The sequence below is a fragment of the Hippichthys cyanospilos genome, chromosome 11 (assembly GCF_059441005.1).
Source record: "Hippichthys cyanospilos isolate Australia breed blue-spotted pipefish chromosome 11, RoL_Hcya_1.0, whole genome shotgun sequence".
In the NCBI taxonomy this organism is placed as follows: Eukaryota; Metazoa; Chordata; class Actinopteri; order Syngnathiformes; family Syngnathidae; genus Hippichthys; species Hippichthys cyanospilos.
In genome coordinates this window covers 7,979,298-8,007,058 of record NC_142379.1, presented here as the reverse complement: position 1 = coordinate 8,007,058, position 27,761 = coordinate 7,979,298, and the positions used below count along the sequence as shown (strand labels likewise).

The following is a 27,761-nucleotide window of genomic DNA, read 5'->3' as shown; positions in this document are numbered from 1 at the left end:
CATGATAATTTAAGGTTGTTGTGCCTCGAATAGTGATGTTTACCTCCTAAAAGTAGTCTAAAGACCTTAATATATATTGTCTTTCTTGCCTTTACTCTTCCTGTACGCTTTATGTGTGCAAACCAAATTCGATAATGGCAAGGCTGCAAAATTCTTTGTTGATATATGACATGCTGATGTTATCTATATTGAAAAGAAAGGAAAAAATATACTGTATAAAAGATGTGCCTGGATGGAATGAAACACTATAATACCATTATTTTCTTCATTTTTGTCAATTTTATTTCATGACTGTTACGTTTTCATATCGTATGGTACTGTAGTGATACATTTGATCTTTAAAAAAAGGTACACACACACACACACACACCCATACCCCCACATACACAGCACTCTTTTTTTCTACAGACTGTGTTTTTACACAGTTATTGCTATCTTATCTGTATCATTCTTCACTTTGAGTTCAAACATGGGTTTGTCAACCCTAATAAAAATGTTACAGAGCATGGTCTGATTTTCTTGTTTCCGCTATGTTTAAAATGAATTCCACATCAAAAAGAAAGGAAAAAAACACCTTTTGCAATGACAGGGATTCCCTTCAAATCAAAGCACTAAAGGAAATAAAATCAGGATGAGCATCTAGTTTTCCAGATAGCGATCTGAGTCGTTTCCTTGATGTTAAAACAACGTTTCATCACAACACCTGCAAAGCAAAACCATTGTTATTACATACACTGTATAGTCACCCGGTATGTTTAACTAGTATTACTATTTGATTTAAAATATTCTTTGTATGTCTGTACTTGTTTGTGCCTTTTTTTTAAAGGAAGAAGATAATGAAAAAGAAAATCAGTCATGGAAACTTGGTTTGATTTTACACAGAAACAAGGATCTAGACAAGTAAAACCACCAGCAATTTTATCATTGTCTACAATGCAACACAGGATTAAAATGAAAATAAACCATTTTAAGATTAAGTAAAACTTTGACGTAGTTTTTAGCCTCCGTCTCATCGTCTTTTTCCTTATTCCTCATTCTTTTGCAAAATGTACATTTATTAGGTGTAAGGAGTGTTTAAAATGTTCAATCATCATGATCCATTTGTGATTTTTTTTTTTTTTTTTTTTTTTTTACTCCTAAATGGCATTCTTGGTTTACAGATGCAGTTGAAATGAAATGCATTTCAATTGTCTTGAAACCAAGAGCACCATCTAGAGGAGTAAAATAAAATCACATGCTTCATGAGGCTTCATTCCCCCATGACTAGTTGAAACTGTGTAGGTGTGTTACTAATGGCCGAATAGAGATTTTAAGTTTCATATCAGTGACTTACAATGCGCAGGGGGACATGTACTCAGCCACAGCCACATCACCTGCAAATAAGATACCCCTTAGTAATTCCAAAAGAGCAAATTCAAGTAAAGCAGCAGTACAGCAATAATTAAATGGACTAAAATATCTCCTGTAAAATCCTGTATACAAAGATGTTAGAATTACAAGCCAGGGTTCTGTTTGAAAATATGAGAGGCATGGACAAAATTGCAACATATGAACCCCTTACTTGGTTGATAGAAGTCATACACTTTGACCACAGCTGCTTTCAGGTTGTTGACAGGGACTTCCTCCTCCAGCGTCATGTAATATTCCACACTCTCCCCTTGCTTCAGCTGCAAACAAACAACACACACCGCTGAAGGGGTTTGCGTTTCTATTGCTGTCTGTGTAAGGTGATAGCTGAATTTGCAACAAAACACTTAAAGATAGATAGATAGATAGATAGATAGATGGAAAATAAGTAATCAAATAAGTTCATACCCCGTCCAAGTAGATGTTGATATAGCCGTCATTCACATCCACATGCTTCACCAAGTGTTCATTCTTTAACTAAAACATTTCACAATAAACCGCCATCATTGTCATTTAAATGATAACAGGTGACACAAATATTTGAGAATTGAACAAACAAAAAAAAAATGAACGCACCGAATCTAGAGAGGTATGATCCACAACGTGTCCGGACAGAAGTTTGATGTTAATTATGACCATGTTTGTCTCTTCTCTCTCGCCCTGGTAACTGCAAAAACAAAACGGTCTTGAATATGAATCCAATTCAAAATATGGACATTTTTACTGTCAGCTGTCACCAATATGAATTCTACAATTATTTCTGGTAACACAACATAGTCAAAAATATTGAATAATTGTTATATTTATTTATTTATTAGAGAGTGATAGAACAAGAGAGAGTGTGTGTCTTACTTGACATGGACAGTGAGTTCGATGTTCGTCCTGATAGGGTCACAGGTTGAAATGCCATGAGCGTAGATGATGAAGGAGGAAAACTCGGGAGGAGGGGGGATATTGTAATTCATGGAGATCTAAAAGAAGACAGGACCAACATGTGCTCATGAACTACATATTCTTATCTTACAAATTCTATTTCTAACACACTTTAGATGATTCCAGGAATCAGCCGTTAAGTCCACCATCCCACAAGTAGAAGACAGGCTTCGGTTTTGTTTTCCAAAATGCAAAAGGTTGTCCACAAAGATGATTCTGATTCTAAAGTTGCCAAGCAAGATGATACCTGTGCCAGAACACAGCTTTTTCCCTCTGCTTTAACGGTGTATTCTCCGGGGATATCATTCAGCTTCTCCTCCTGGTAGAGGAGCCGATTACTCTGGTCCACTATGAACTCCTTGTTCATACCTCCTAATGATGTCACAGTCACTTTAGTTCTGCCCTCCTCGCTATAAGTGGCAGCCCCATATTTGGCCAGCGCCTGGAGCGCCACCACCGTGTCCTGAGGAGAACATATGTACGGAGTCATCAGGTCTGTCCTGATAGTAGAAACTTCTCCTAAGTCCTGCTCGCAGCTTTGACTACCTGTGTGGAGGAGAAACCTCCAAACGAATTTTGCTGCTGCGAGAGCCAACGGACAATGCCGATGCTGTAGTCTAGTCCAAATCCTGGCAGATATGGCCCGGATAGCAGTGCCAATAGCATATAGGAGGTCATCTCCACCTCCAGAGAATTCACTCCGTTCTCAGAGAGTTCCTCTCGGTGCAAGTGGCGAGCTCCCTCTGCCACAGGAATATTTGCAATCAAATTTCATTTGCAGAAATATCTGGTCAATATTGCAATAAACAACAATACGCTTAATGCAAGATCAAGTACAGTAATGTGCTGATTTATAAGTCATAGGGTCAATCAGTGATAGGGTCAATTATATTGTGTTAATTTTTCGGGGAGTAAATTCAAAGTGGAGTATGATTACGCAGCACATTCATCAATAACAAAATGAGATTTTAGTAGGATCCGACATTGAATTCTGCGGCTAATGTTATGATGTACCCGTTATTCTGGACTTCTGGTGCAAGTCCGTGATGAGTTTCATTCTCATCTCCGTGTCCCTAGCCAGGGTGAAGGTGTAGGACATCAGAGCTATGGTGTACAGGTTTTCCAGCTTGCCGGCTGCCTCCTTCAGACAACCCAGACATTTCTGGACCATGGGATCCTGTCACAAAACATGAAGAGGATCAATTGCAAACGCGGTGGTAATAACTCCAAAACTGATGCAAAATTGGAGTGCCGTCTGACTCACTTCAATGTCGGAGTCCAGTTCTAACAGGGCGGCCACGACATAAGCAGTCAGGGACACGTCGTCGCTTACTCCTCCCTGATGGGACATTAAAACATGCATTCAGATATTATTTTTTCATTTGCAGTGTACAGGGCATGTCAACAGCTATACTGGCATCATCACCTTCATGGCATTCCGGAAGAGTTTCCCCACGGATCTGATGCAGCCGTCATGCCCCTGATTTGAGTACAACCAAGTCTTGGCATCGCTAATGTACTTGGGATCAACAAAGATGTAAGGTTTGGCTCCACCAAATGACTTCATCACAAAGGCGGTCAGCCTACAAATACATGAAGTACACACACATTTAAAAACAAAGCACAAATTAAATACACAGTAGTTGTGAGGCTAAACCTGCAGCCAGGAACTGATTACAAAATCTTGTGTGTGATATGAAGGCTGTAGGCTAGAGCTGAACCACAGAGAGTAGCATGAATGTTTTGCGTGCAAACTAAAATACAAGCCGTGATATTACTTCCTGTTGCTTTATGGTTTACTGTACACATTCTTGGGCATTTTTGCGCTACGTCACAAAAAAACCTCAGTTTTACGACCTCTCACAGTAGCTGTGATGACAGAGATTTTTTTCAGATTAATGTGAAGTAGTAAAATATTTGAACTATTCACAAGTTCATGTTTCATTAAGATGTGATGTTTGTTTAACTACGTAAAACTTGTATGACAAATACATTTTACACTTAAAATTGCTTAAAATTTAAAATTGATCCTCTAATGGATTTATAGTAGTGCTTTTTATACGATATGGTGCTCAAAACACTCGTGGTGAGTAAATGAAGCCTCATGAAACATGACTGAAACTGACATTTTTTTCTCCACTAGATGGCACTCTTGGTTTATGTTTAGATGCAGTGGAAATCTAATGCATTTCCATTGCACTTGCTCTTATCTTTGAAACCGAAGCAATATCTTGAGGGGCAAAAAAAACAACCAAAACAAGTGGTTCATGAGGCTTAATTTTCCCATAATTACAAAATAATTTACAAAGGCTCACGTTTACCTAATTGTGGGAAAAAAAGCCTCATGAACCACTTGAGATTTTTCTTCACGACGGCTTCATTTATCTTCCAATGGAGGCTGCTGCCAGGTCCATTGGGAGCAAATTAGGGTTCTGTGTCTTGCTCGAGGACACTTCAACATGGCCCCGAGCTCACAACCTATAGGTCATGAGATGAGCACTCCCCCCTTGAGCTATTCCACTACAGCTAGCCAACACTCCTTGCACACTACTAACCATGTATTTCCAGACTCATCCTTCGTCCCAAAGGCGCTGTAGGAGCCATCGTCATGCTTGTACAGAAGCTCCTTTTGATATCCTGGGGGGCACACATGCACAAATATACATCACATTCTTCATTGTGCCCAAAGACATATAGGAGGATTTATTATTAGCCCTGATGGGGCCTCGTTTACTAAGTGTGGTAGCGGAATTTCACACAATTTTCACACAAACGCTGTAAAAATAATTAAAAGTTGTTGAAAATTGATTTCGATTGCTTTTGTCTTTTGATAAAGTTAAAAAGGATACAGGTTTAGGTACACTTATACAATTTTCATCAATAATAATCCTATTTACGGTCGGAATGGCAATTGGAGGAGTGTGAAAACTTTGTTTCTATCTTAGAGTGGCTTGGCAAAATATAATTGAGAAGCACTGCTGTAAACAATGTGTCTTTGGTAAGTATACACTATGTATTCTAAATACTGGAGCATGTACAAACAAGTAGCAAAATCTATATTTACATGGATTCACTGGCTGGAAGGTGTAACCTAACTACCTTACCTCTCCGGCGTTTTTTTTATTTTTTTGGCATTGCATGGCATTTTACTGTCCCATTCTTGTTTTGTGAGCCCCTCTTCCGTGTTGGCATTGACGACTCACCGCTTTCAAGGAAACGCGTCGCCCTTTTCTGAATCTCAGCAGTCAGTTGACCTGTGCTTTTCAGGTAGCTGAGAATGAAGATGTTGGGCGCAAAGAAAAACATGTTCTGCTCTCCACAGCCAAACGGCATTCCTAGAAGTCTGTACGAGTTCTGAATGGCTCGGCTCATCAGGTCACCTTCAGTAAAAGAATCTCATTAGAAAGATGCCTATGAGGACGACTTTGATGAAAATGCAGTTTGATGATGTAAACAACAGGTGTATATATACATATATTTTGTTTTACCCATTACAGACACAGTAGCTCTAGGTGATCCCTCAATAAACATCTCTGGCAGCGCAAGAGAGATATTCTTTTCCATTGGTCCCTCTGGCAAAAAGAAGCAAAAAAATGTTGGGTCTTATTACCGTTGTTGTCAATCCATCCCCAACTTTCACTTCCAAAGTTCTACATTCAAGTGGGTTTTCTGTTTCTTTATATCACACATGTCAAACTCAAGGCCCCGGGGCCAGATCTGGCCCGCCATGTTATTTTATGTGGCCTGCAAAATATGAATTATGACCTCACATTTCTGTTTGAATACCAAATCTGCTTATATATTATATAAATAAAAATTTGCTTACACACAATACAGACAAACTTGTCATGAGGAACTTTTTTTTTTTTAATTGTGCAGTAAAAAAAGAAAATTATTTAATCAAACTCTCCATGTGAATACAACAGAGAGCTCCAAAAGAGGCTTGAGCAAAATTATAAAGCCATTAAAATGTACCTGCAGGACAGAGGAGCACGTTGTGACTGACTGACTGAGGCGTTCCTTCAGCCTACAAGACAGAAATTGATCAGTTGCAATGAATTAGACAACACACCAAGTCAAGACCACAAATCACATTGGACTTGATTTGCGTATGAAGTGACCATCAGATCCGCTGATGTTACGTCAACGTAATCATGAAGAGTGCAGCATGTTGCGTGTGAGCGGTACTGACCTCCACCAGCAGGCTGCGGACCACAGTATCAATGCGACCCGCTTCAGGAACAGAAACCACCTCATTGCTACACTCCATGTTGGTCTTCAGGGCCTCGGCGCTCACCTTCAGGTCAATTTTGCCTATATGCAAGCAGTTTTTAATAAGATAGTTAGTTTTTTTCTTTCAGTCGAAAAAAAAGCTTAGGTTTGTAAATGATTGTGATCATTTTAACTTTTAACACATGGGTAAGCCATGTTTAATTTGGACTATACTAGACTAATGGATGCCTAGTCTCATGCTGCCTCCACTAATGTACCTTTTGCCAATTAAAAAGAAGTTTTGGAGATTAGGAGCTTTGGAGAGCAAATAATAAGGTAGGCAATAAAAGAAAAAAAAAACAAAAAAAAACAAAAAAAAACAACAAAAACAGTAATGGCAGTAATAGTGAACCACTAATAAATGAATAGATTTACATTCTGAGCATATTACAGAGTAGATTGCTAGAGGCAACTGTACATATGAGGAAGATATTATGTATTTAGCAGCTTTTCTGCACTGAGCAGGGTTGTGAGGTGCATGTATGACTGGTGATGAGGCAAGGAGAAAATGCTATAGAAAATGGATGATTGGATGGATGGATGGATGGATGGATGATATTTCAAATGTGATGAAACTTATGTATAGCAGAGTGCTCACTGAAATTCCACTTCATTCAAGATCGAATGAAATTGTGGACTTGTAAATTCTAATAGCATGATTTCCGGAAGATCATAGAATTCAAAGTGAGACGAAGAAGGCAAAATTTTAAGTAATGTACTGATTCTTACCAATTGTAGTTGGAGTGACGATCCAACTGAAGGTTTCGCTCTCATCACCGCAAAGACACATGCTGTATTGGCAGTCGTCACAGTCTCTAAATGTATATGTGTCAGACTGAACCAGTGTAACGTTCACCTGCAAACACACACACAACAAATATTGCAAGTACCTGCAAGAAAACAACTACAGTTGAATACATCCATTCACTGAGGAGTATCTGATATATCATTGCATCTGGGATGGGGAGAAATACAATTCAGTCATATGTATACAAGTCAGTAAACAGATTAGCAAGACCTGGCACTAGAGGGGTGCCATCAAAGCAGGAGGTACATAGCAGTTCATTTTGTTAGTTCCATCTGTGACTCAGTGATATTTACCATGACACATTCAGAGAGATAGCTGAAGACAGTGGCTTTGAGAGTAAACTCTTCTCCACGGATGACAGAGTAGGGCAGCGTGAGACTGACGAAGAAGGGCTGGAAAACAGTCAGCGCCGTGGTGGGTGCCAGACCGAAGCCCACAGGGGAGACACAGAAAGCTCCAGCGGCCCATTTGGTGATGGTGTCTGGGACTGTCTTCTCCATATTGACTGTGCCATTGTCTCTATACTCATGCACGCATGCGGACACACACAAACGAGACAAATGAACAGACTGCTTCGAGGCCAAATAATATAACGCAGTGATACTTGAGAACATTTCCATAAAGTTTTGATCATCTGCAATTTCAACATGTTTACCCAACAGAAACGAGGTCCCAAATCCATGTTTCGGGGAAGTTTGTCCTAATGGTCTCCTTCTTCTCAATTCCCGCATTGGCACCAGAGCCCGTCAAATTGATGATAGTAGGAGCTGCACCATGTGATTCTGCAGGCAACACAAGAATGCCAAATGGGTACTGTAGTCTGTTTGTGACACCTAAGATAGTGTCAGGAAAATGAAGCCTTATGAACACTTTGTTTAATTTCTCCTCTAGATGACACTATTGGTTTCCATTGCACATGTCTTTATCTATAACCCAACAGTGCCATTTAGAGGAGCAAAAACATATCAAAAGTGTTTCATGAGGCTTTCTTTACCCATCCCTCTAAATACCATCCTCCCCCCATGTCTGACTGATTCGACAAGTCATAGAAACACATTCAATTTGTGATGAAAAAGTGCAATAGAAATGCATCAAATTACCACTGGATTTTTAAATCAAGAGCCCCATCTTGAGGAGCAAAAAATATCAAAAATGGTTCACGAGGCTTCATTTAACCATCAAAACAGCAAAGTCACAATACAGTGAGGAATTAAAATATACACTATAATAAACCTACCAATATAGGTGTCTGGAACATTGTAGCAATTGACGGGTTTCTTCACATCAGCATTTGTCACAAGTCTGACTCCAATCTCCTTAAATAGAGATACATTTGTCACAAGATATTCAGATCATGAAAGCAAATCTTTAGCAGCTGGTTTAGCTTGTATAGCCACGCCAAAACATGAAATATATATATATATATATATATATATATATATATATATATATATATATATATATATATATATATATATATATATATATATATATATATATATATATATATATATATATATATATATATATATATATATATATATATATATATATATATATATATATATATATATATATATATATATATATATATATATATATATATAAAGCCTTACTTTAAAGATGCTGGAAATGTCATCCTGATGATCGAGGAGTTCATAGTTAATGTAGCGCTTGCGCCTTCGTTCTTCTTCCGGCACAGGTTCAAGGAGCGGTATGGGATCAGATATACAGGGATGTGGATCATAATCCTGATAAGAGTAGCCAACACGTCTCTGCGCAGTCATCTGATTGTATATCTGCAAAAGTTAAAGACAATATTAAATCCAGGGTCAAAATATTCTTTTGGGACTCTGTTGAGAAACCAATAAATTTCCTGGCCGTCATCCCCTGCTACAGAATTTCATACATTCCCAATACATTTCTTCCACAATGCAGACACTTAATAAATTGCCTACTCGTTTGCTGTTCAAAGCTTTCCACTTAACTCAGTGTCAGACTTCTGTAAGAAACGCACTTGATCACCGAGTCTTAATTCCGCTTTTTAGTGATTACATGTCACAATTAGGTTAGCTTAGCTTTTGGCATAGCTTCTCTATTTTTAACCTTTTGTGAGAATGATACTTGAGAAAAAAGTGAACACAGAGTTGATGATCTTTGTCTTAGGAGCAACTCCACAGCACTAGTAGCTAGCTGGTACAGTGTAAGTAGTACCAAACTTTCACACAGAAAGGGCCAAACCAAAATATTACAACCAAACCTTTCTTCTTGTAGCAACATGGCTACTGTGCCACCTTAAACTAAACTAGCGTTTTATGAGTATTTTCAGAAGTTACAGTATGTGATACATTGAGTTGCTCTGACGTTGAAGTTATCTTACTTTGTCAATAGTAAGTTCCTCGTCTGGCTTCAGCAATAGGATGCCCTGGTCAATGGCTCGAACGGAGCACAAAGAGCCAGGCTGAGCCAGCAGTTTCAATGTAGTTTTCTCGGATGGAAGCTGCTCGAGGGACGAGAACTTAAGAAAAACCTGTATAGAAGACAATAGAGCGGTCAGTGATGATAAACCATGATTTGAAATGTTTGACACCATTTACTGCAATAACTTCATTAAAACATGGATAAATATCATTTGTTTATTGTGTTTTTGAAAATCACAGGGTAAAACCTTGTTCTTGAGACAGAGCTGGATGGGATAGCTCAGGGTGTCTGCCACAGCCTCTCCACCAGGCAACACAGTGTAGATTACAACCTCTGCGAAGGGTGTCAGGTCCGCCATTTGACGGAGGGGGATGCTCAACTCTCCCTTGTTCACTGGCAAAGGTAAGAACAAAAGGTCACATGTTGTACAATGAAACTAACAATATTTCATTCATAACAATTGGTTACTCGGAACGGTTTTGAAATTAAATTACATTAAAAAGTATACTAAAATGAAATGAGATTACCTGTACCAACATTAAGAGTCACTGGGAGACGGCCATGCTCCACAATTGTTCCTTTGGACAGCACCTATGAAACGCATATGAAATCAAAGACAAATGTGACTTTCCCCATGCAAGAGTTTTCTAACTTGTATCATTAATTTGCTTTTTACACAGTGATAGAATTTGTAGTGCAGACTATATTTTCCAATGGTAAGAACAGTTGAACTCACCAAGTAGAAAAAGTCGAGCGTCTTTCTGAGCTCCTGTCCCTGGATGATGTATTGAGCTTGAACCGTGGTGTCTCGGTCACAGGCGATGTCCTTGTTGACCTTCATGAGCTTCACAAAACTACTACTCTTTGAGTAGAAGGCAGGAACATTCAGGTAGCCTGATATGTACTTCGGCTTCAAAATAAGTGGATTGTATGGCCTTTTGTCATCGACCAGTTTGGCTCTGGCCTGTTAAGACAAAAACAAGACAATGCTGAAAATTATTATCGAATGATAGATTTTACAGATTATCGTGACTTTTTGACAAATTTATAGAGACTGCTTGATTCCAATCAGCATAGATGCTAAAATTAAAAAAAACAAAACAAAACATTTAGTTGCTGGTATGATCTTTGACAAGAAAAAGAGCAAAAATGTGGATCATTCTCTTTCCCCTCCTATTTTGATTGAACATAAAGCTAATCATGTTTTAAAAAGAGATTTTATTCCCCTAGTAAGCACCATAGTCCCCAACAACTAACAACAGCATAGTCACAAACCTCAAGAATGACATTATCTTTCCATTCGCTGGTATCCAATGAAAATGAAGCCACGCCCTTTGAGTCTGTGGTGAGTTTTATTTTGTCTGAGCCCGTCATGAATAAGTACACGGGCTCATTGGCCACAGGTTCCCCGTGTGGACCCGTCATTTTGACCTGCAAACACGATGAAAATGTTCAGCCTTAAAATAGTCAAATGAATAGCAAATTAAATGAAACACGTCCATGTCACGCATGCCAATAATTAATATTAGAACTTTAAGTAATGTACGGCTCGGCCTGGTTGGTACTTTGGTATCGTGGGAGCAGGATACTCTAATGAGCTGCTAGAAAAAGCAGCGAATACAACATTACAATATTAATTGTTGTTTTTTCACCAACTAACTCCTCTAGAGACTCCCATTAATGATTTATAATCGCATGGTAATTCCATATGTTGCAACTACACCTCAATGTCAATTTGAAAAACTAAAAATCAAAATAAAGCAGCAGAACATTTCAGTAGGATTGACCCACAAATTCTCAAAAATTGACCAAATCATGAAAATATAACACCACGACGGATTTTAAACAACAAATATGCTATTGCAGAAGTTTCATAATCGTCAAGCATGTTTCTCCAAATAAAATCATTCTCTATTGATCAGAGAGGGGAAATTAAAGTAATTAATGAATGGATGTGTGTACTGAAGACTGAAGTGATGCATCAAAACCCACAAACAAGTTAAACTTTTGAAATAAAACTTCCAAGATTTTGAGTGCAATTTGGCTCTATAAAAAGAAACAAAGAAAAAACAAGACAAAAGAGTAACTACCTTTCCCTGAAATTGGATCCCAGGCCTGTATGTTAGCGGTACATCTTCAAAAGTGATTGCTCTGACCACAGCACTGAAACCTGCCTCCTTGCTAGCCACTTGGACCACCCCTATATGGGAAATATGATTGTAAATAACTAGAAATCAAGTCGTACAAGTAACATGAAATAGGTGAAACGTTTTACCATCTTACCAGTGTCCTCCTCCTCGAGTTCAGCTTCTAACTCAAAATTAGCATACGTAGTGTTTTTGAGGGCAAAGTCGGCCAAGCTGATTGTTTCTGTCGCACAGCCGCTGCCATCGGTCTGTAAAAGCATCACTTTTAGACTACGTGAAAGGGTTCGTGGATTCATATGACGAAACACGATAGGAGTTTCGACTACTCACAATCAGTTGAAATGCCTTGCAGAGGCTTGGCTTTGTTGAATAAGACCAGTAATACTCATAAGAATGTCTACAAAACGACCCTTGGACTGAGCCAACAACTGTTTTTCCATAAGTGTATCTGCAGGGAGAAGCCAACGTTAATTTATGCGGATGTTTTTATCTTCACGATTTCTAACTCTAGTTCTTGGAATATAGCATGATCTTTGGACTATTTCCGAGACATTTTGTAAAACCATTTTTTAAAATGTATTTTTATCTTTAAAACATTACCTTCCACAAATCTTAAATGTGATCTCCTTGTCCAAGATTGAAATCACACTTGGGAGATGAATGGTTACATCAAATTTGGGCAAAACTAAAAAGATATATATACAGTACAAGTTAATGAAAATTAACAAAAAGGTACAGAAAAGCAAGCACAACAACTATAGCAGACCATATTCCTTGATTTCAAATCTGTGGAAGATTTTCTCTCCTTTGTCTGTGGTGGCAGTGATGACATAGGTTCCTTGCGGTGCCTCTGGAATTATGGGGTGGGAAAGATCAAGGATTCCAGCGGAAACAAATTTATCCAACCATTGAGCGATTCGGTTGGAATTGGGATCCTACATTAACAGATAGACAGAAGTGTATTTATTGACCGGTAAAGTTCCTTTTCAAGCAACACATTCCCTATTCAGAATATTTGGATTCAAAAGTGGCAAAATAGCCTCAGCCACTCAAGTGATAAGTCTAGCGCAAAACGCAGTCTAACTGTGCATATGCGTGGAGGTAAATTAGCAGAGGCTCAAAATGGGATTCTTACCTGGAGCTCCACTAAAGTGTACTGAAAAGAGAACAAATACAAAAGTTAAAATCAGTAGTTGCTCATGTATGCATGCAGCATGCGGTGCCAACGACTCTAGTGTAATCTTGTTGGAAAGTTACACTATCATTTGCAGGGATTGAAGCATAAATAAATAAATAAATACACATATAAATAAATAATCAATGTTTGCTTTAGTACTGTCCTGCATTTCAACTCATTTAGACTTAATGACAAAGGTTGAAGGGACATTGCGTAAGATTTAGACCGTTTTTCATTCAAAAGGAATATAATAGATGATTGTAAATTTCAAAAACTTGCAAATGAATATGTTCCTAATGACCAACAGTATTGTTTTAAAATTAATCGTAGGTCTAGTTATCATTTAATGATATTACATGGGGGCTGGCACTTCTTTGATGGCGGCCATGTTTGTTATAGCTACGGACAATGGTAAATGCAGCGCCTGCAGCACCTCCTGCTGTCCGTAATCTTACACACTGTCCCTTTAAAGTACCACTAATTGTCAAACACACATACACACACATACACGTGCTAAAATTTGACACCTTCTTATGAGGGAACGGTGAAGAGTAGCAGTGCTGCATTGGAGAATCATTTGGTCATCTAATCCCCTAATTCCATCGCTTAATGTTGAGTGTCAAGCAAGCGAGCCGACGGGTCTGATTGGTTGACTCTCAAAAAGCTGTTAAAGTCTCAGTTGACTTGAGCACATTTGTTCAGGCTCACACTGTCTCACCTGCTTTCATGCTTTTTATTTTTGTCAGCCTAGTACAAATATTGTGTCATATCTTCAAAACTAATTGGAAACTTACCAGCCGGTCCACAGGGATGAAACTGGAATCCAGGGAAACAATTCGAAACTGCACTGTAATGAAATGTAGGCAATTAGAAAATTATTCAAAAAATAAAAGGTTCAAGGTTCGTTTCAAATATATTGCATACAGGTAAAATATCAGAATAAAGCAATGTATGCTCCTGCCGCAATAAGCAAAATTGTCTGTGGGTGAAAATATACATTTGAAGATATAATAATAAATAGCCCTCTCTGGTCCCGTTAGGGCCTTTATTTTGAGAAGTAACTGCTCCCAAGGAAAGCCAACCAATCATAGACAAAAGATGCAACTAATTAGATGTTCAATCATTTGCCGTGCGCTGACATATTCAATAAGCTATTTTGTTAATTTCGGTCTCAGGAGGTTTATTGAAACTATGGGGAAATATTTACTGCAGAAAAGGAAATAAAATGTGCATTCCTCATTGCAATGCAAATGAAGCAAAGTATAGTCACTTCTTTTTTAGTTTTAATTCCAACGTTCTTGCTTTACCCCATAACAGTTGCTCAATGAATAAAACATTTCGATTGTGGTGGTATTTACCAGTCTGTCCAGGTTTGTAGACAGGTTTGTCTGTCTGGACAATGTGAATGGAAGCAGGACGCAAAATGAGGATTTTGGTTTCCTTGTTCATGGTGTCACTCCTCCCTTTAAGAGTGACATTTATGGTTCCCTCAGTTTCAGTTTCCACTTCTGGGACCTATGATTTAATTAAAAAAAAAAGATGCAGATACATTGCTGGTCTTCAATAGACAAAGGTCTTTGAACTACAAGTCAATAAATAAAGAAATGGGCCAGCAGGTAGTTGGCTTGGATGGATGGATGGATGGATGGATGGATGGATGGATGGATGGATGGATGGATTGGACTGGATTAAGATATACTGTACTTGAGTCAATGACAAACAGACCTTAAATTTCAGGCATTTGTAAAAGTCCCCTCTGACTGCCTCCTTCAGGATGAGAGAACTGCCCAAATCTGTGTCCATAGTGATAGTCAACGTGATGGGCTCCGTGGGCTCAGTGATGAGGGCACACAGCGTTTCCTGCGACCCCCCAGTCGCCTGGGAACTCACGGTCACGGCAAAGATGCTGCACAGATGGAGAGAATACAAACATTGTGCTAGGAAACAACTCAAGTGTCACATTATTACAATGTTTTTAGACATCAAATACAGCATATCATTAAATAGTGAAAGGTCTCATGGAAATTTAAAAGCTATATAAAGTATTAATGTTCAAAAGTTCAAACACACACTTTGATATTGCACAATTAAAGGAAGGTCGTCATTTAAATATATAATTATAGAAAGCTGCACATTGTCACAAAACTTGGACTCTTAATAAAGCAGAACATACGTCACGAGCATCCCTGTCGTGATGACCAAAATCAGTCAGGTCAAGACTCTACTTACGTGTCATTGAGATGAGCCGATGCGCATTGCAGAAAGACGGATGCAAATATGACCGCTAGCGAGTAGAGGACAGGTGCCATGTTTGCACTGCGCACACGGCACGTTGCCCTGAGTGTCAGAGGCGTTTTTGCACCAGGACACTGATGAATTGGGGGCAAAGCTACTGGACTTTTATACTCTATTGATCCATCGCAACCCCTCACCTTCATGACCACTGCCTTTACGTTCTCTGTCCTCTCCACCTTGCTGTCAAACAAGTTTCACAACCCGAAATTTCAGTCAAACAAGCTTCACAACCCAAAATTTCAAACCGGATTATCCTGCTACCGACTATCCACCAATAATGAGGAATTTGCGAGATGTAGAGATGTGGGTGGGACGAAAGGTCAACCCTATGTGAGATTGCATCATGATATATGCATAAATCATGATGACTACTACCACATACAACATTATCATTCCAGAGGCATTCGATATTACAAATTAAATTCTCGAGTGACTCTGCTGAGTGTAAACATGTTGATGGGAATGCTGACCAACTTGTGAACCTCCTTCTTTCAACAGTGCTCATCATTCTAGATGAATGTAGTCGCCAGAGGCATTCAGATTGCCCAAATTGTTTGTTGCCCCTTTGCTTGTGGATGGACAGCATACCAATGTCTGCCATTGGCCAGAACCAGCTTGTGTGACCGGGAAAACCCGTACAAGGTAAAAGGTCGGTAAAAGGCATTTTACATTGTTGTTTACTCAAACCCTACAAAATATAGGCACATGCAGTACATTCTCCACATGCCGCATCTCACATGGCACCAGGTGGCAACACTGAGCAAAATGTAAAAACATGGTGTAATTTGAACTGTAACATATTCTGTACTTGTCATCTTGGTAATAAACAAGCCACAAATTCATTGGTAGTCTGAATTAACATTTACCTAATCCTTTGTAGGTTATATTAAATTCAATTTAACATCAACCCCCCTAATTTGTTTTGTATTCATCACTTTTACATTGTTTTGGGTACTGTGCAATTTGATACTGGACATCTTTAGTGGAGAAGATGGTCCATGTTATGATTTTTTTAGGTGCGCTGCCACAAGTTTGAACCATGATGTTATGCAGAATAAGGGAAAAAAAAATCCCATGTATGCCAGGCAATTTAAGATCCAAACAGACGTAGACTGAAGTTCTCCAATCATGTGTAAGATTGTGTGTTTTAAATGTGCATGATTAGAAAATAAAAAGATATTGAAGTGAGGACTTCAATTCGATATTAGTTTGCCTCTTTCCACAACACTTCCAAATCCATCACTTCATTATTGCCTTTGCTTCGCCAAACTCCATGTTAAAAACCATCACCATCCATAATCTTAATTTTGTTTAATATATCTTTACTTTGTGAAGTTCCATCCCGCTTCAAATGCTCTACCTTGTATAGGTCTCCAAGAAAGAGATTAAAAACTGTGGTTATAAAGTCCTTTTAATGTTTTGTGCTGAACCGTAGAAAAAGCATCGCATGTATCCTGTTGAACTTTCAGCGGTTTTCCTACCAGGCTAACAGGTCGCTGGATCTTGCAGTCAACATGGTGCTGCATGTCATCTATGAAAGCCTCGACTGGTCTTCACCTTTGTGTTCAATATAATGATATTTGGACTGCTCCCTTCTAAGCACTCGCCATCTGCCATCAAAGCCCATGTAGCAATATTCTGCCATCTTAAAAGGCAGAGAATATTTTTTTCAATTCGGTAAAAGAGTCCATGATGATTCCACAAATGGTACCCTGGTGGCGCAGGCTCAGCTGGTTTTTGAACTCCTTCAAGGCGTTGAGATAACACATAGGTGAAGTCCCTCCCTTCCCAGGGGGACCAAACTATCTTCAGCCCAACTGTTCAAGGCAGATCGGCATACCAGAGTCATCCATTTGACTGACCAGCTTGTGTGACTGGCTGGGTGGGGGATTACCAACCTAGTCCGTCACTGTGAGTAAAGGGCCTTTTGCATGATGTTTATCATCAAAAAAATACCTTCATGCACCACCGCCTCTCCCCCACACTGCTGGAGTAGGGCTTCAACTACTTAGTGTCCCATTTGGGCAACGTAGATGTTAATTTATGATTGAAGCTCTCTGCCCAGCAGTTGATCTGTAGATGACTGATTTGAAGTGGACCAAAATCAATTGGTCTCATATCATTTATGATAATGTAAAGCATGCCACAGAGGACAAACAGAATAAGAAAAGTCAGTGATTGAACTTGTAGGTAGCACCTCAGATTACCTAGAATGAAGCACAAAAAAGTAAGTGACCTTAAAGCAAAAGCCACCGAAATGGGCCCACGGACTCTTTTAAAAGGTGGCAACATAGTTCTTGAAATAAAAGGCTGGATGGGTCTGAGCTTTGCTGGTTCTTGCAGTCGCCTTACTGGGATTTCAGGTTGCTCAGTGAGGAAAGTCCCAGTTCTTGCACATGAGGCCAAGATTGTTTGCAGCTCTACTGTCTCAGGAAGGCAGTACTGTCCTGAGGCAACTGGCATGCTATTGTCTTCTTTTGGACAGGCAGCTTGTGTGACAGGCTGGTTTGGTCAGCGCAACTCAATCCAACACTGTAAGGCACATTTGGTAATTCTTATTGTTGATTTGTTTGTGGTGGGGCACATTCCACCAGGAAAGTTTGATAAACCTGTCATAAAATGTATGGATGGTTTTTGTAACTATCATGTAAAGGTGATGTTGTAATTTTAAGAAATCTCATTGTTAAAACAAAAATAAGGACATGTTGTGATATAAAATTAAAATGATGGCAAAATCTTTCTTCTGGTTTTTGTTTCTTTTGATTTTTCTGTTTTATTTCTGCTTAATTAACTCCAGTACTTTACTTTTGCTGTATTGTTTAAGATATATTTCAGTTATATTTAAAAGTACACCCCAAGCTGTGCTTTTTGCGTGTTGGTGAACAAAGAGATGATCTTGCATAGGATGTTGTTCAAGAAAGTACAGCCACTGACAATTTTATTGTCATTTGTAACAAAGCAAAATGTGATTTGGAGGAACACTTAATCGAGACCATTCCCTCTCAAATAGTGGGGTGAGCCCTGCTAGGGGTCACCATGTAATGCCGGATGCTGTTCGTGTAACCCTTTAACGAGGTAATGGGGCCGTGTCATTGTCAAACTACGCATGAGATCTTTAAACTTTTTAAATTACTATGAACATTTTTTCTCCTAAGTCACATGAATGATTGATGTGATTTAGAAAACAAAAACCCCTACTATGGTTTATACCTTTTCCTTCAGGTTAAAATGTTTAAGATATTTTTGTTCCTGTGTTTGTGTTCCAGATCAATTTACATTCATTATTATTTATTGATTTAATATTTGTTCTGCATGAAATGGTTCAGTCGCTGTGGAACATGTTAAATCTACTATTCTACATTTAGAAGGACTTTTTTTTTTTCCCCCATCGTTATATCTTACTACCCAGCCACTCTACATCTGGTCCATATCATCTCCTTTATGGGATAATAATAAAGCAGGTTAATAAATTCGTTTTGTCAGTGCCAGGGCGCTGCCATCTGGTTCAGTGCCGCCCTCTGCTGTCAAATGAAAGTGACAATGTGCAATGGGCATAGAGAATATTGACCAAAAATGTGCTTTACGTTCCACCTTTAAAATTGGGAATATTTTGAAACAGTACACGTTTGATCGGTAAATGGATACAATTTGTAGAGCACGGAATGGCTTTTAATTTCGAGAAGGATCAATATACTTTTTATATCATAAACATTGAACAAATTATAATATGACAACACATTTAATGAGAGAATGGGCCGTGTAAGTGAAACTAATATGTAAGTGAATTGAGAAAGGAGTGAAATTAATTCATTACAGCAGTGGTATTTCCCGAAGTTTTGAAGTATCCATTCGGTTAATCGAAAGTCGTGGTCTCATTTCTCATCTAGTGGATGTCCACTAACACGAGACGTCACAGAAGGTCACGTCTCATTCCTACTTTATCATACCCCCGACGATTAATGCCCCGTTTCACATTTGAGTCAAGAAAATTAAAACAAAACTTTAAAAATGATTTTATTTGCACTATTTGAATCGGTCCATGAACCATAACAAAACTGAACTCAATTAATTAATAGGTTTCATTATTATTATTACTACTACTACTACTACTACTACTACTACTACTACTACTACTACTACTAATAATAATAATAATAATAATAATAATAATAATGTGATGATGACAGTGATGATGAGTAGTAGTAGTAGTAGTAGTAGTAGTAGTAGTAGTAGTACAAAAAAAAAAAAAAAAAACCCTTAGGCATTCTTGATCCCCTCAACAACCAAACAAAATTCAGCATTTTAAAGCCACTCAGAAATACCCGTGGTCACCTGACCTGTAAAACGCGCGAAAATCTCTATTTAAGGGGCTCGTTAACGACGTGCGTCAGTGGACCTCCGCTACTTGAACAGAGCGGTCAACATTACCGTTCAAGCATAGCTTGAATGGTCACCACTGGTTCGAAGGTAAATCACAGTCAAAATATGGTAGATGTTCAGTAAAACTAGCCATTTGCGTGCTCTGTTGCAGCAGAAATTTTAAATGATAAAAATGATACATTTTCTCGTTTATGGGTTAAACTCTTGCTTAGAAAAGAAAAAAATAAGAGATGAAATGTTGATGTTGAAATATTGATGATGCACCTGTTTCTGGTTGTCTTCATTTTCTTTTTGACAAGTTACATTTTTCCTTAATGATCGATCATATGACCTAATTGGCTACATGTGCATTTCATTTCACTAATTGACTTCTGATGGTAACTGGTTGTATCTGGTCCGTTTTTAAATTGGATTTAATAATTCACAGTTTGATCATTTTTGTATTTTTTTAAGTGTTTAATTTGATCTAAGGATTGTGAAGAACTTTTCAAGTCATCAGTTTGAGAAATTCATTGATGTCTTTATTTATTTTATTTATGATCAACGGTATGGATAAAATATTCTTTTGAAGTTTGGTTATGCCCAAGAGTGTGGCTTTCTTCTTCTTAAAAATCAATCAATTTGAATAAGCTTTCAAGCGGGGGAAAACTGCTTTCTGAGACTGCTTGTCCTTTTGAGATCATCCAATATTTGCGGTTTTGACTCAAGAATGGAAATTTCACTTGTTAACATTGACACTTTTGAACCATGCAATGCTTTGTGATGATTTTCAGGCTCTGTGTTGAGCTTTATTGACAGACGTATTAAATAGCTAATCTTTTCTTATCCGTCTCTAATTGGATGTTTTGTATTCTTTGTGAATTCTGTATGCTTGTCTTTTAAGATCGCATCCACCGGTCGTTTCCAGTAGTGACAGGACATCTCCGGCGTCATCCTGAACTGTGAGCATTTTACTCCCCCCCCCCCCCCCCCCCCCCCCCCCCCCTTGCAGATAAATTTAACATGTACTGTTCAGCCTTTTTAAACAATCTAAACATATTTTCCTCTCTAGAACAAGCCCTCAGTTTCTGGAGTAATGATGTATCCAACAATGATTAAATTGGTAATGTATGAATATTTTCCCAATTTAAAGAGGAACTTGAGGTAAACATTTTCTTTGCAATATGTTACAAGTACTTGTCTGCAAAATGATCCTGAGGGAATTTTGTTGCTATCAATTGACAACAGGGGGCAGTGCAGGACAATGGCTGCGCTTTGGCGTTGATGAACAGTTTTATTAGCATCCTTAAAAAAAAAAAACAAAAAAAAACTAATATTCCCATTCCCAAATCTGCAAGGCAGATATTAGTAATTGTCAGAGTACCATGTTGAGTATTGAGGGAATGTTGGATTCATTATTGCAAAGACATACTTTGCCTTCTAATTTCCGACTTAAATGCAAAATGAAATTGAACATAGTCAATGTACGTTTTTTTTTTTTTTTTTTTTAACTGTACGTGTTCTCCTACAGTTGGGTATCACACTTGTGCTCCTTCATGCTGGTATGATTTATTATTTAATAAATACTACCTTGATCTGCACAATGCTTCTCATATCTGTAAAAAGATACATATATATTTGTACTTGTTTTTCTAGGATATCAAGTGCAAGCCACCAAAGGTGGTAAGCAGGGTAAATATTTTCTTTTTCATATACGTTAAGAACTCACAAACATAAGGGGTAACTCCCATTTGGACAAGTGTTCGACTGGCATAAGGATCTGATTTGTAAATCAGAATATCCATTTTTTTTTAATATACAAAAGCAGTTTACTTTTCAGTCTGCTGATCTACAATGTTAACCAATTTTATGACTTGCCTGCTGTAACAGAAATAGGTGCATGGGCTGCAAACTGGTTTTTTTAGAGGTTCTATAAAATGGATGAGAGTTCAACAGGAATAAATATCAGCATAAAAGTGTGCCAATTTCATGTTTTTTTACATGACAAAAGACCGGTCAGAATGCTGGACACCATGGTATGATCGAGACAACCCTTCTGGTACTGGAGACTATGAATCTCTCGAGGAACTGCACAAAGAAAACCCAGGGAAGATCTGTCATCGTCCAATCAAAATGGAGGTCCAAACTATATCTGGAGCTAGTGTTGCTTCAACAGGCAATGTGATTGATATGTAAGTAGAAGACTAACAAATACACCTTTTTAACACACCACTCAATGACTGATTCTGACTGTTGTCTCTACAGGTATGACGAACACAAAGGATTTATTTGTAGAAATCGTAAGCAGCCATACAATGGCTACTGTGCAGACTATAAAGTTCGTTTCTTGTGCCCGTATGAATTCTGCAAACCGGAAGGTAATGAACAAAACATAATTGGGTCTACCTGTGAAAATGCCGTTAAGTTGGTTGCACTTTTAAATCCACTTCGGTTTTAGGTCTTCGGCATTTATGTCCTGTGTCAATGGTCACAGTCAAATAAATTCAGTTTGCGAGCATTTAGGAGTGAACATACGGTGACATTTAGAACCTCTACTTGTTTTGAAAATTTACAGTAATTCCTACCTTCCTAGTATTTTTTATGCTTTTGTTTGTTTATTAGCAGCCGAAATCAGCTCAAATTGACAGAGGCTTGGAACAGTGTAATTCTGATTCAAACATGTCAAGTAAAAAAGGCAAAAAAAAAGGAAATCACCTGTTTGTGCCAGTTGGCAAAGTAGTTTGAGATTTCCTGATTTATTTCAAGTTTTGTGCTCCCTATGAAGTTACATTGCAATTGTATACAAGTGAGTAACATTTGACTTTGAATACTATGGAATTTATTATGGTACTTAAATTAGTGTGCAAATGTTCATTTTTACAAGCAGCCAGGTTTATATTTTTTAAATCATGCTCTTGGTTTAAAGTGCTTAAAAATGCATTGAATTCGAATGGCGAAAATCCATGTATGATTGACTTGATGAAATTAATCTGGGGGAAAACTCGTGTTTTGCTCAATTAGCAATCTTCATTTGTCTTGGTCGCCGGAAGGGTTAAACAATGTAGGAAATGTTATGCCTCAACTCCTGCCATGGTTACGTCTGAAGTATGCTAGACTACTTGATATGAATGGGAACCCCTTCTAGTACTGGAAACTTTTAAATAGTTTCCAATTTATACCCTAATTTTACTCATGAGCTTCAGTTCTCATTGGATTTCTTTAAACAGGTGAATCAAATGAGTCAAGCACACAGAAGCTATTTTATTTTTTCAATTTCACAACAATGATGTACAGTATGTAGAATTTTACTTCACGTTTTAACACTTCACTTATGACAGTTCAGGGATGCTGGACTCAATGGCTTGATCGAGACGACCCCTCTGGTACTGGAGACTATGAAACGCTTCCTGACTTGCTCAAAGAAAACCCAAGGAAGATCTGTCGACATCCGCTTAAAATCGAGATCCAGACCACATCTGGAGAAAGTGCTAGTTCAACAGGCAACGTGTTTGACGTGTAAATATAAGATGAACGACAAATACTCTTCCATCTCATTGAATTGCTGACTGGTTTCAATCCTTTTGTCTCTACAGGGTTGACGTGGAAAGGGGGTGCATTTGTAGGAATCAAAACCAGCCACATAACATCAAGTGCGCAGATTATCAAGTTAGATTCTTTTGCCCTCCTGAATTCTGCCAGGCAAAAGGTAATCTTGCACAATGCCTGTCTTGGTTTATATGTAAATAATCGAATGGCAATCTTTTTTTATTTTTTCCCAATAGCTGGTTATTTCATTCTCAAACAGGCTGATCATATGAAATTTTCGCGTCTTTTTTTTTTTTTTTTTCCATGACCTTTTTGTCAATTTCATAAATGCTGAGAAGCAGTTTTATGGCGTTCAAGCTAACGTATCATCCCTTGTTCTTCAGACGAATGCTGGACACCGTGGTTTAATCGAGACAATCCCTCTGGTTCCGGAGACCATGAAACTCTTTCAGACCTGCGCAAAGAAAACCCAGGAAAGATCTGTAAACAGCCACTTAACATGGACGTCCAAACTACATCTGGAGCCAGTGTTGCTTCAACAGGCAATTGGATTTATCTGTAAGTACACGACTAAAAGTGATATCGAGTCCTTCCCCCTTATAACTTTTCAGATGCTGACTTTTTCTTTTTTTTTTTTCTCTCTACAGATCCAATGCACAGGCAGGATTTGTTTGTTTAAATTCTCACCAGCGACACGGTTCTTGTGCAGATTATAAAGTTCGTTTCTCGTGCCAGCTTGAATTCTGCCAACCAAGAGGTAATCTTGATTGTTATTTTGTTGTTGTTTTGTTATTGCCTACTTGATTATTTTCTCGATTATGTAATCTGCTCTGGAGTGAACAGAATAAGAATTGTGTAGTATTACTGCAGCACCACATTTTGCTCTTGGTTTTAAATATAAAATGTTACTGCAATAAATGCATTGGATTTCTACTGCATCTTTATACCAAGACTGCCAAATTAAAATGTCAAAGTGGTTCATGAGATTTACAAATTGCTAGGTGCCAGATGTTGACCACAGAGTGAAAATCCATGCACGATTGTCACCAATTGAAATTAATTGGGGGGGGGGATTAATGGCCGCTCCGCATTATTTTGCTCCTTTTGTCAGGGCCTTAGTCAAAATGTGTTTAGTGGGAAGGGTTTCTAAAAGACGCAAATGCTATAACTCAACCCTGGCTATGAATGACAAATCAAAAAAGACATTTGTGAATGTTTGACTCATTGGCTCTTAGAATAGGGTAATATTGTGGAATAAAATCGGTGCGCCAAGCAACTAGATACTGTCAAAGTAATTTACTGAACCTGCATTTTTACTGTGAATCACTGTCTAAATAGATGATCAAGGATGCTGGACTCAATGGTATGATCGAGACAACCCTTCTGGTTCTGGAGACTTTGAAACACTTTCTGACTTGCACAAAGAAAACCCAGGGATGATCTGTCGATACCCACTTAAAATGGAGGTCCAAACCATATCTGGAGCAAGTGTTGCTTCAACAGGCGACGTGATTGACGTGTAAATATAAGACGACTGACGAATGTCCTTCCAGCTCACTGAATTGCTGACTGGTTTTGATCCGTTGTCTACAGGTCTGATGTGCGAAGAGGATTCATTTGTAAAAATGAAAAACAGCCATATCAAGGGCAATGCAAGGATTACAAAGTTCGTTTCTCCTGCCCTCTTGACTTCTGCCAACCAAGAGGTAATCTAGATTGTTTTTAAGTTTTATGTCCTGCATATTACAAACTGAGTAAAATCTAAGTGAAAGGCCAATAAATTTGAAACAGAGCCCAAACATTTAACAGTCTATTGCAAGCCGATTTGTTAATTGTTAACATTACATGGCTTAATGCACATTATGATATTGGCCCTATTGATGGTGAAGCAGTGATCCGATGAAACCTCAAACCACTTTATTTTAGTTAAAAAAAAAAACAAACAAACTAGGTATTGCTCTTTGTTTTAAATATAAAAGGGTAGGGCGGTAAGTACATTGATTTCAATACCAAGATGCCAAATTAAAATGTCAAAGGGGTTCAGGAGGCTTACCAATCACTAGGTGCCAGACCTTGACAGAAAATAACATCCGTACCCAATTGACATCAAATAAAATTCATCTGGTGGAAACTAATATTCAATCATTTTTCCCCCTACTTTGTCAGTGCCTCAATCAATATGTATTTAGCAGGAAGGGTTCATGAATGATGCAAATGGTATACCTCAACCCTGGCTATGTACGACTGATCAAAAGACTAAATCTGAATGTTTGACTAATTGGCTCTTGGAACAGGGCAATTATGTGGAATCAAATCTGAGTCAAGCAACTAGATGCTGTCAAAGTAATTTACTGAACCTGCAATTTTACTGTGAACCACTGTCTAAATAGAAGACCAAGGATGCTGGACTCCGTGGTATGATCGAGACAACCCCACTGGTGCTGGAGACTATGAAACACTTTCTGACTTGCACAAAGAACACCCAGGGCAGATCTGTACATATCCACTTAGAATGGAGGTCAAAACCACATCTGGAGCAAGTGTTGATTCAACAGGCGACGTGATTGATGTGTAAATATATAAGATGACCGACAAATGTCCTTCCAGCTCACTGAATTACTGACTGGTTTTCATACGTTGTCTCCACAGGGCTAATGTGCAAAGAGGATTCATTTGTAAAACTCAAAACCAGCCACATAATAGGCCGTGCGCAGATTATAAAGTTCGATTCTTCTGCCCACTTGACTTCTGCCAACCAAATGTTGATCTTGCACAAAATAGTGGGTTTATATTATCAAATTCAAAAATATTACTCAATGCTGGATATCAGTTTATGCAACTTTCCAGTTAACTTCCCGCCCCTTGTTCTTCAGAAAAATGCTGGACTCAATGGTTTGATCGAGACAACCCCTCCGCTAGTGGAGACTTTGAAACTCTTTCCGACCTGCGCCAAGAAAACCCAGGAAAAATCTGTCCACATCCTTTTCAAATGGAGGTCATAACTACATCTGGAGCCAGTGTTAGTTCAACAGGCGACGTGATTGAAGTGTAAGTATAAGGTAAACATTAGTCCTCTCATCTCACTTTGACCTGATTTTTGATTCTGCCTGTTAACCCTACAGGTCTGACCCGCAGAGAGGATTAATTTGTAGGAATCGCGACCAGCCATATCATGGTCAATGTGCAGATTATAAAGTTCGTTTCTCCTGCCCGCTTGAATTCTGCAAACCACAAGGTAATTGACCACAAACAGCAACCGGGTCGGTTGCAAAGTTCTGACACAGTGGAATTTGCGTTGATTTTATAAATTAGTTCATCTGGGACTTTTTTGCGACTTAAATATATACATTGTTTAGCTCCTGAAGAAACAAAGTACTAAATGTAGCTTTAACCGTGACAGAAATTCTGCTGACCCTTGCTATGTACGTATGATTGCTCTAGGATGCTGGACTACATGGTTCGATTGGGACAAACCCTCTGGTATTGGAGACTTTGAATTGCTTTTCTACCTACGCAAATACTACCCATGGAAAATCTGCAACAATCCACTTCAAATTGAGGCCATAACTACATCTGGAGCTAGTGTTGCTTCAACGGGCAATGTCATTTATACGTGAGTAAAAGCTAAAGTGTTTACATGAAATCCACCCTGCTTTAGAGTGACTTTTTTTTTTTTTTTCCGCCCCAGATCTGACACGCATACAGGATTTATCTGTAGAAATCGTGACCAGCCATACAATGGTCAGTGTGCAGATTATAAAGTTCGTTTTCAGTGTCCCGCTGATTTCTGCCAACAACAAGGTAATTTTGCACATGATGTATTTTTTAAAATTCCAGCCAATCCTAGGCAGTTGGATGCCTGTTAATCGTTTGAGGTTAAATATTTTGTTTCCGAATCAAACTCTTTTCCCGTACCCCCAAGGTTGCAAGACTCAATGGTTCAATCGTGACGACCCCGGTGCAACTGGAGACTATGAAGTGCTTGAGAGCCTCCGTGCGGAAAACCCCCGTCAAATCTGTCCAGCTCCTCTTGATATTGAGGTCCAAACTGTTGATGGAAAGCCTCTGGAGTCAACGGGGGAAGTCATAGCTACGTAAGCGCTAAGTCCATACACACTTGTCAAGACATTGAATCTGCGTGTTGCAGTAGGTGCACTAATTACAATTTAGTGCAATTTGGTCTTATTTCAGCTAAATAGGCACTGTGAAGGCTAATTGAAAGCAGTTACTTGCAACAATTTGATACTCCTAATTATATTGCTCCTATTTTCCTCTCTGCAGACTGGACAATACTACTGGGTTCATCTGTAAAAATGCTGACCAGAAGAATGGACTCTGCTCTGATTATAAAGTTCGTTTCACATGTCCAATTGAGTTCTGCGCAAAACTTGGCTAA

General features: G+C 38.5%; 2 protein-coding genes across 3 annotated transcripts; one reads left to right on the top strand and one right to left on the bottom strand.

Annotated features, from left to right (window-relative positions):
* Positions 1 to 199: 199 nt before the first annotated feature.
* LOC148415708 (alpha-2-macroglobulin-like protein 1) lies at positions 200 to 15,474 on the bottom strand. Its single transcript, XM_088427449.1, has 36 exons — positions 15,395 to 15,474; positions 14,891 to 15,071; positions 14,524 to 14,680; positions 13,960 to 14,012; positions 13,124 to 13,144; positions 12,755 to 12,923; positions 12,589 to 12,673; positions 12,319 to 12,436; positions 12,125 to 12,236; positions 11,932 to 12,041; positions 11,117 to 11,272; positions 10,578 to 10,805; positions 10,369 to 10,432; positions 10,089 to 10,234; positions 9,801 to 9,950; positions 9,037 to 9,219; positions 8,658 to 8,736; positions 8,076 to 8,202; positions 7,714 to 7,939; positions 7,342 to 7,468; positions 6,533 to 6,654; positions 6,316 to 6,367; positions 5,829 to 5,912; positions 5,544 to 5,720; positions 4,896 to 4,977; positions 3,767 to 3,923; positions 3,605 to 3,679; positions 3,355 to 3,517; positions 2,887 to 3,083; positions 2,588 to 2,803; positions 2,260 to 2,378; positions 1,984 to 2,074; positions 1,816 to 1,884; positions 1,562 to 1,667; positions 1,334 to 1,373; positions 200 to 703 (listed from the first exon to the last, which is right to left on the bottom strand). The coding sequence occupies exons 1-36, from the start codon at positions 15,472 to 15,474 to the stop codon at positions 679 to 681; spliced, it is 4,347 nt and encodes a 1,448-aa protein (XP_088283575.1). The 3' UTR covers positions 200 to 678.
* Positions 10,172 to 27,761, top strand: LOC148415707 (mucin-5AC-like). Of its 2 annotated transcripts, XM_088427451.1 has the most exons (22): positions 10,172 to 10,243; positions 15,959 to 16,109; positions 20,724 to 20,781; positions 20,892 to 20,942; positions 21,351 to 21,381; positions 21,476 to 21,511; positions 21,831 to 22,011; positions 22,085 to 22,197; positions 23,158 to 23,335; positions 23,413 to 23,525; positions 23,749 to 23,923; positions 24,013 to 24,122; positions 24,704 to 24,884; positions 24,959 to 25,071; positions 25,756 to 25,936; positions 26,015 to 26,145; positions 26,239 to 26,413; positions 26,488 to 26,600; positions 26,807 to 26,978; positions 27,054 to 27,166; positions 27,288 to 27,459; positions 27,647 to 27,761. In XM_088427451.1, exons 4-22 carry the CDS (start codon positions 20,916 to 20,918, stop codon positions 27,759 to 27,761), a joined length of 2,430 nt encoding a protein of 809 aa, XP_088283577.1. In that variant the 5' UTR covers positions 10,172 to 10,243; positions 15,959 to 16,109; positions 20,724 to 20,781; positions 20,892 to 20,915. The 2 variants fall into 2 exon arrangements, with proteins under 2 accessions (XP_088283577.1, XP_088283578.1); XM_088427452.1 differs by lacking the exons at positions 10,172 to 10,243; positions 15,959 to 16,109 and adding an exon at positions 19,822 to 19,927.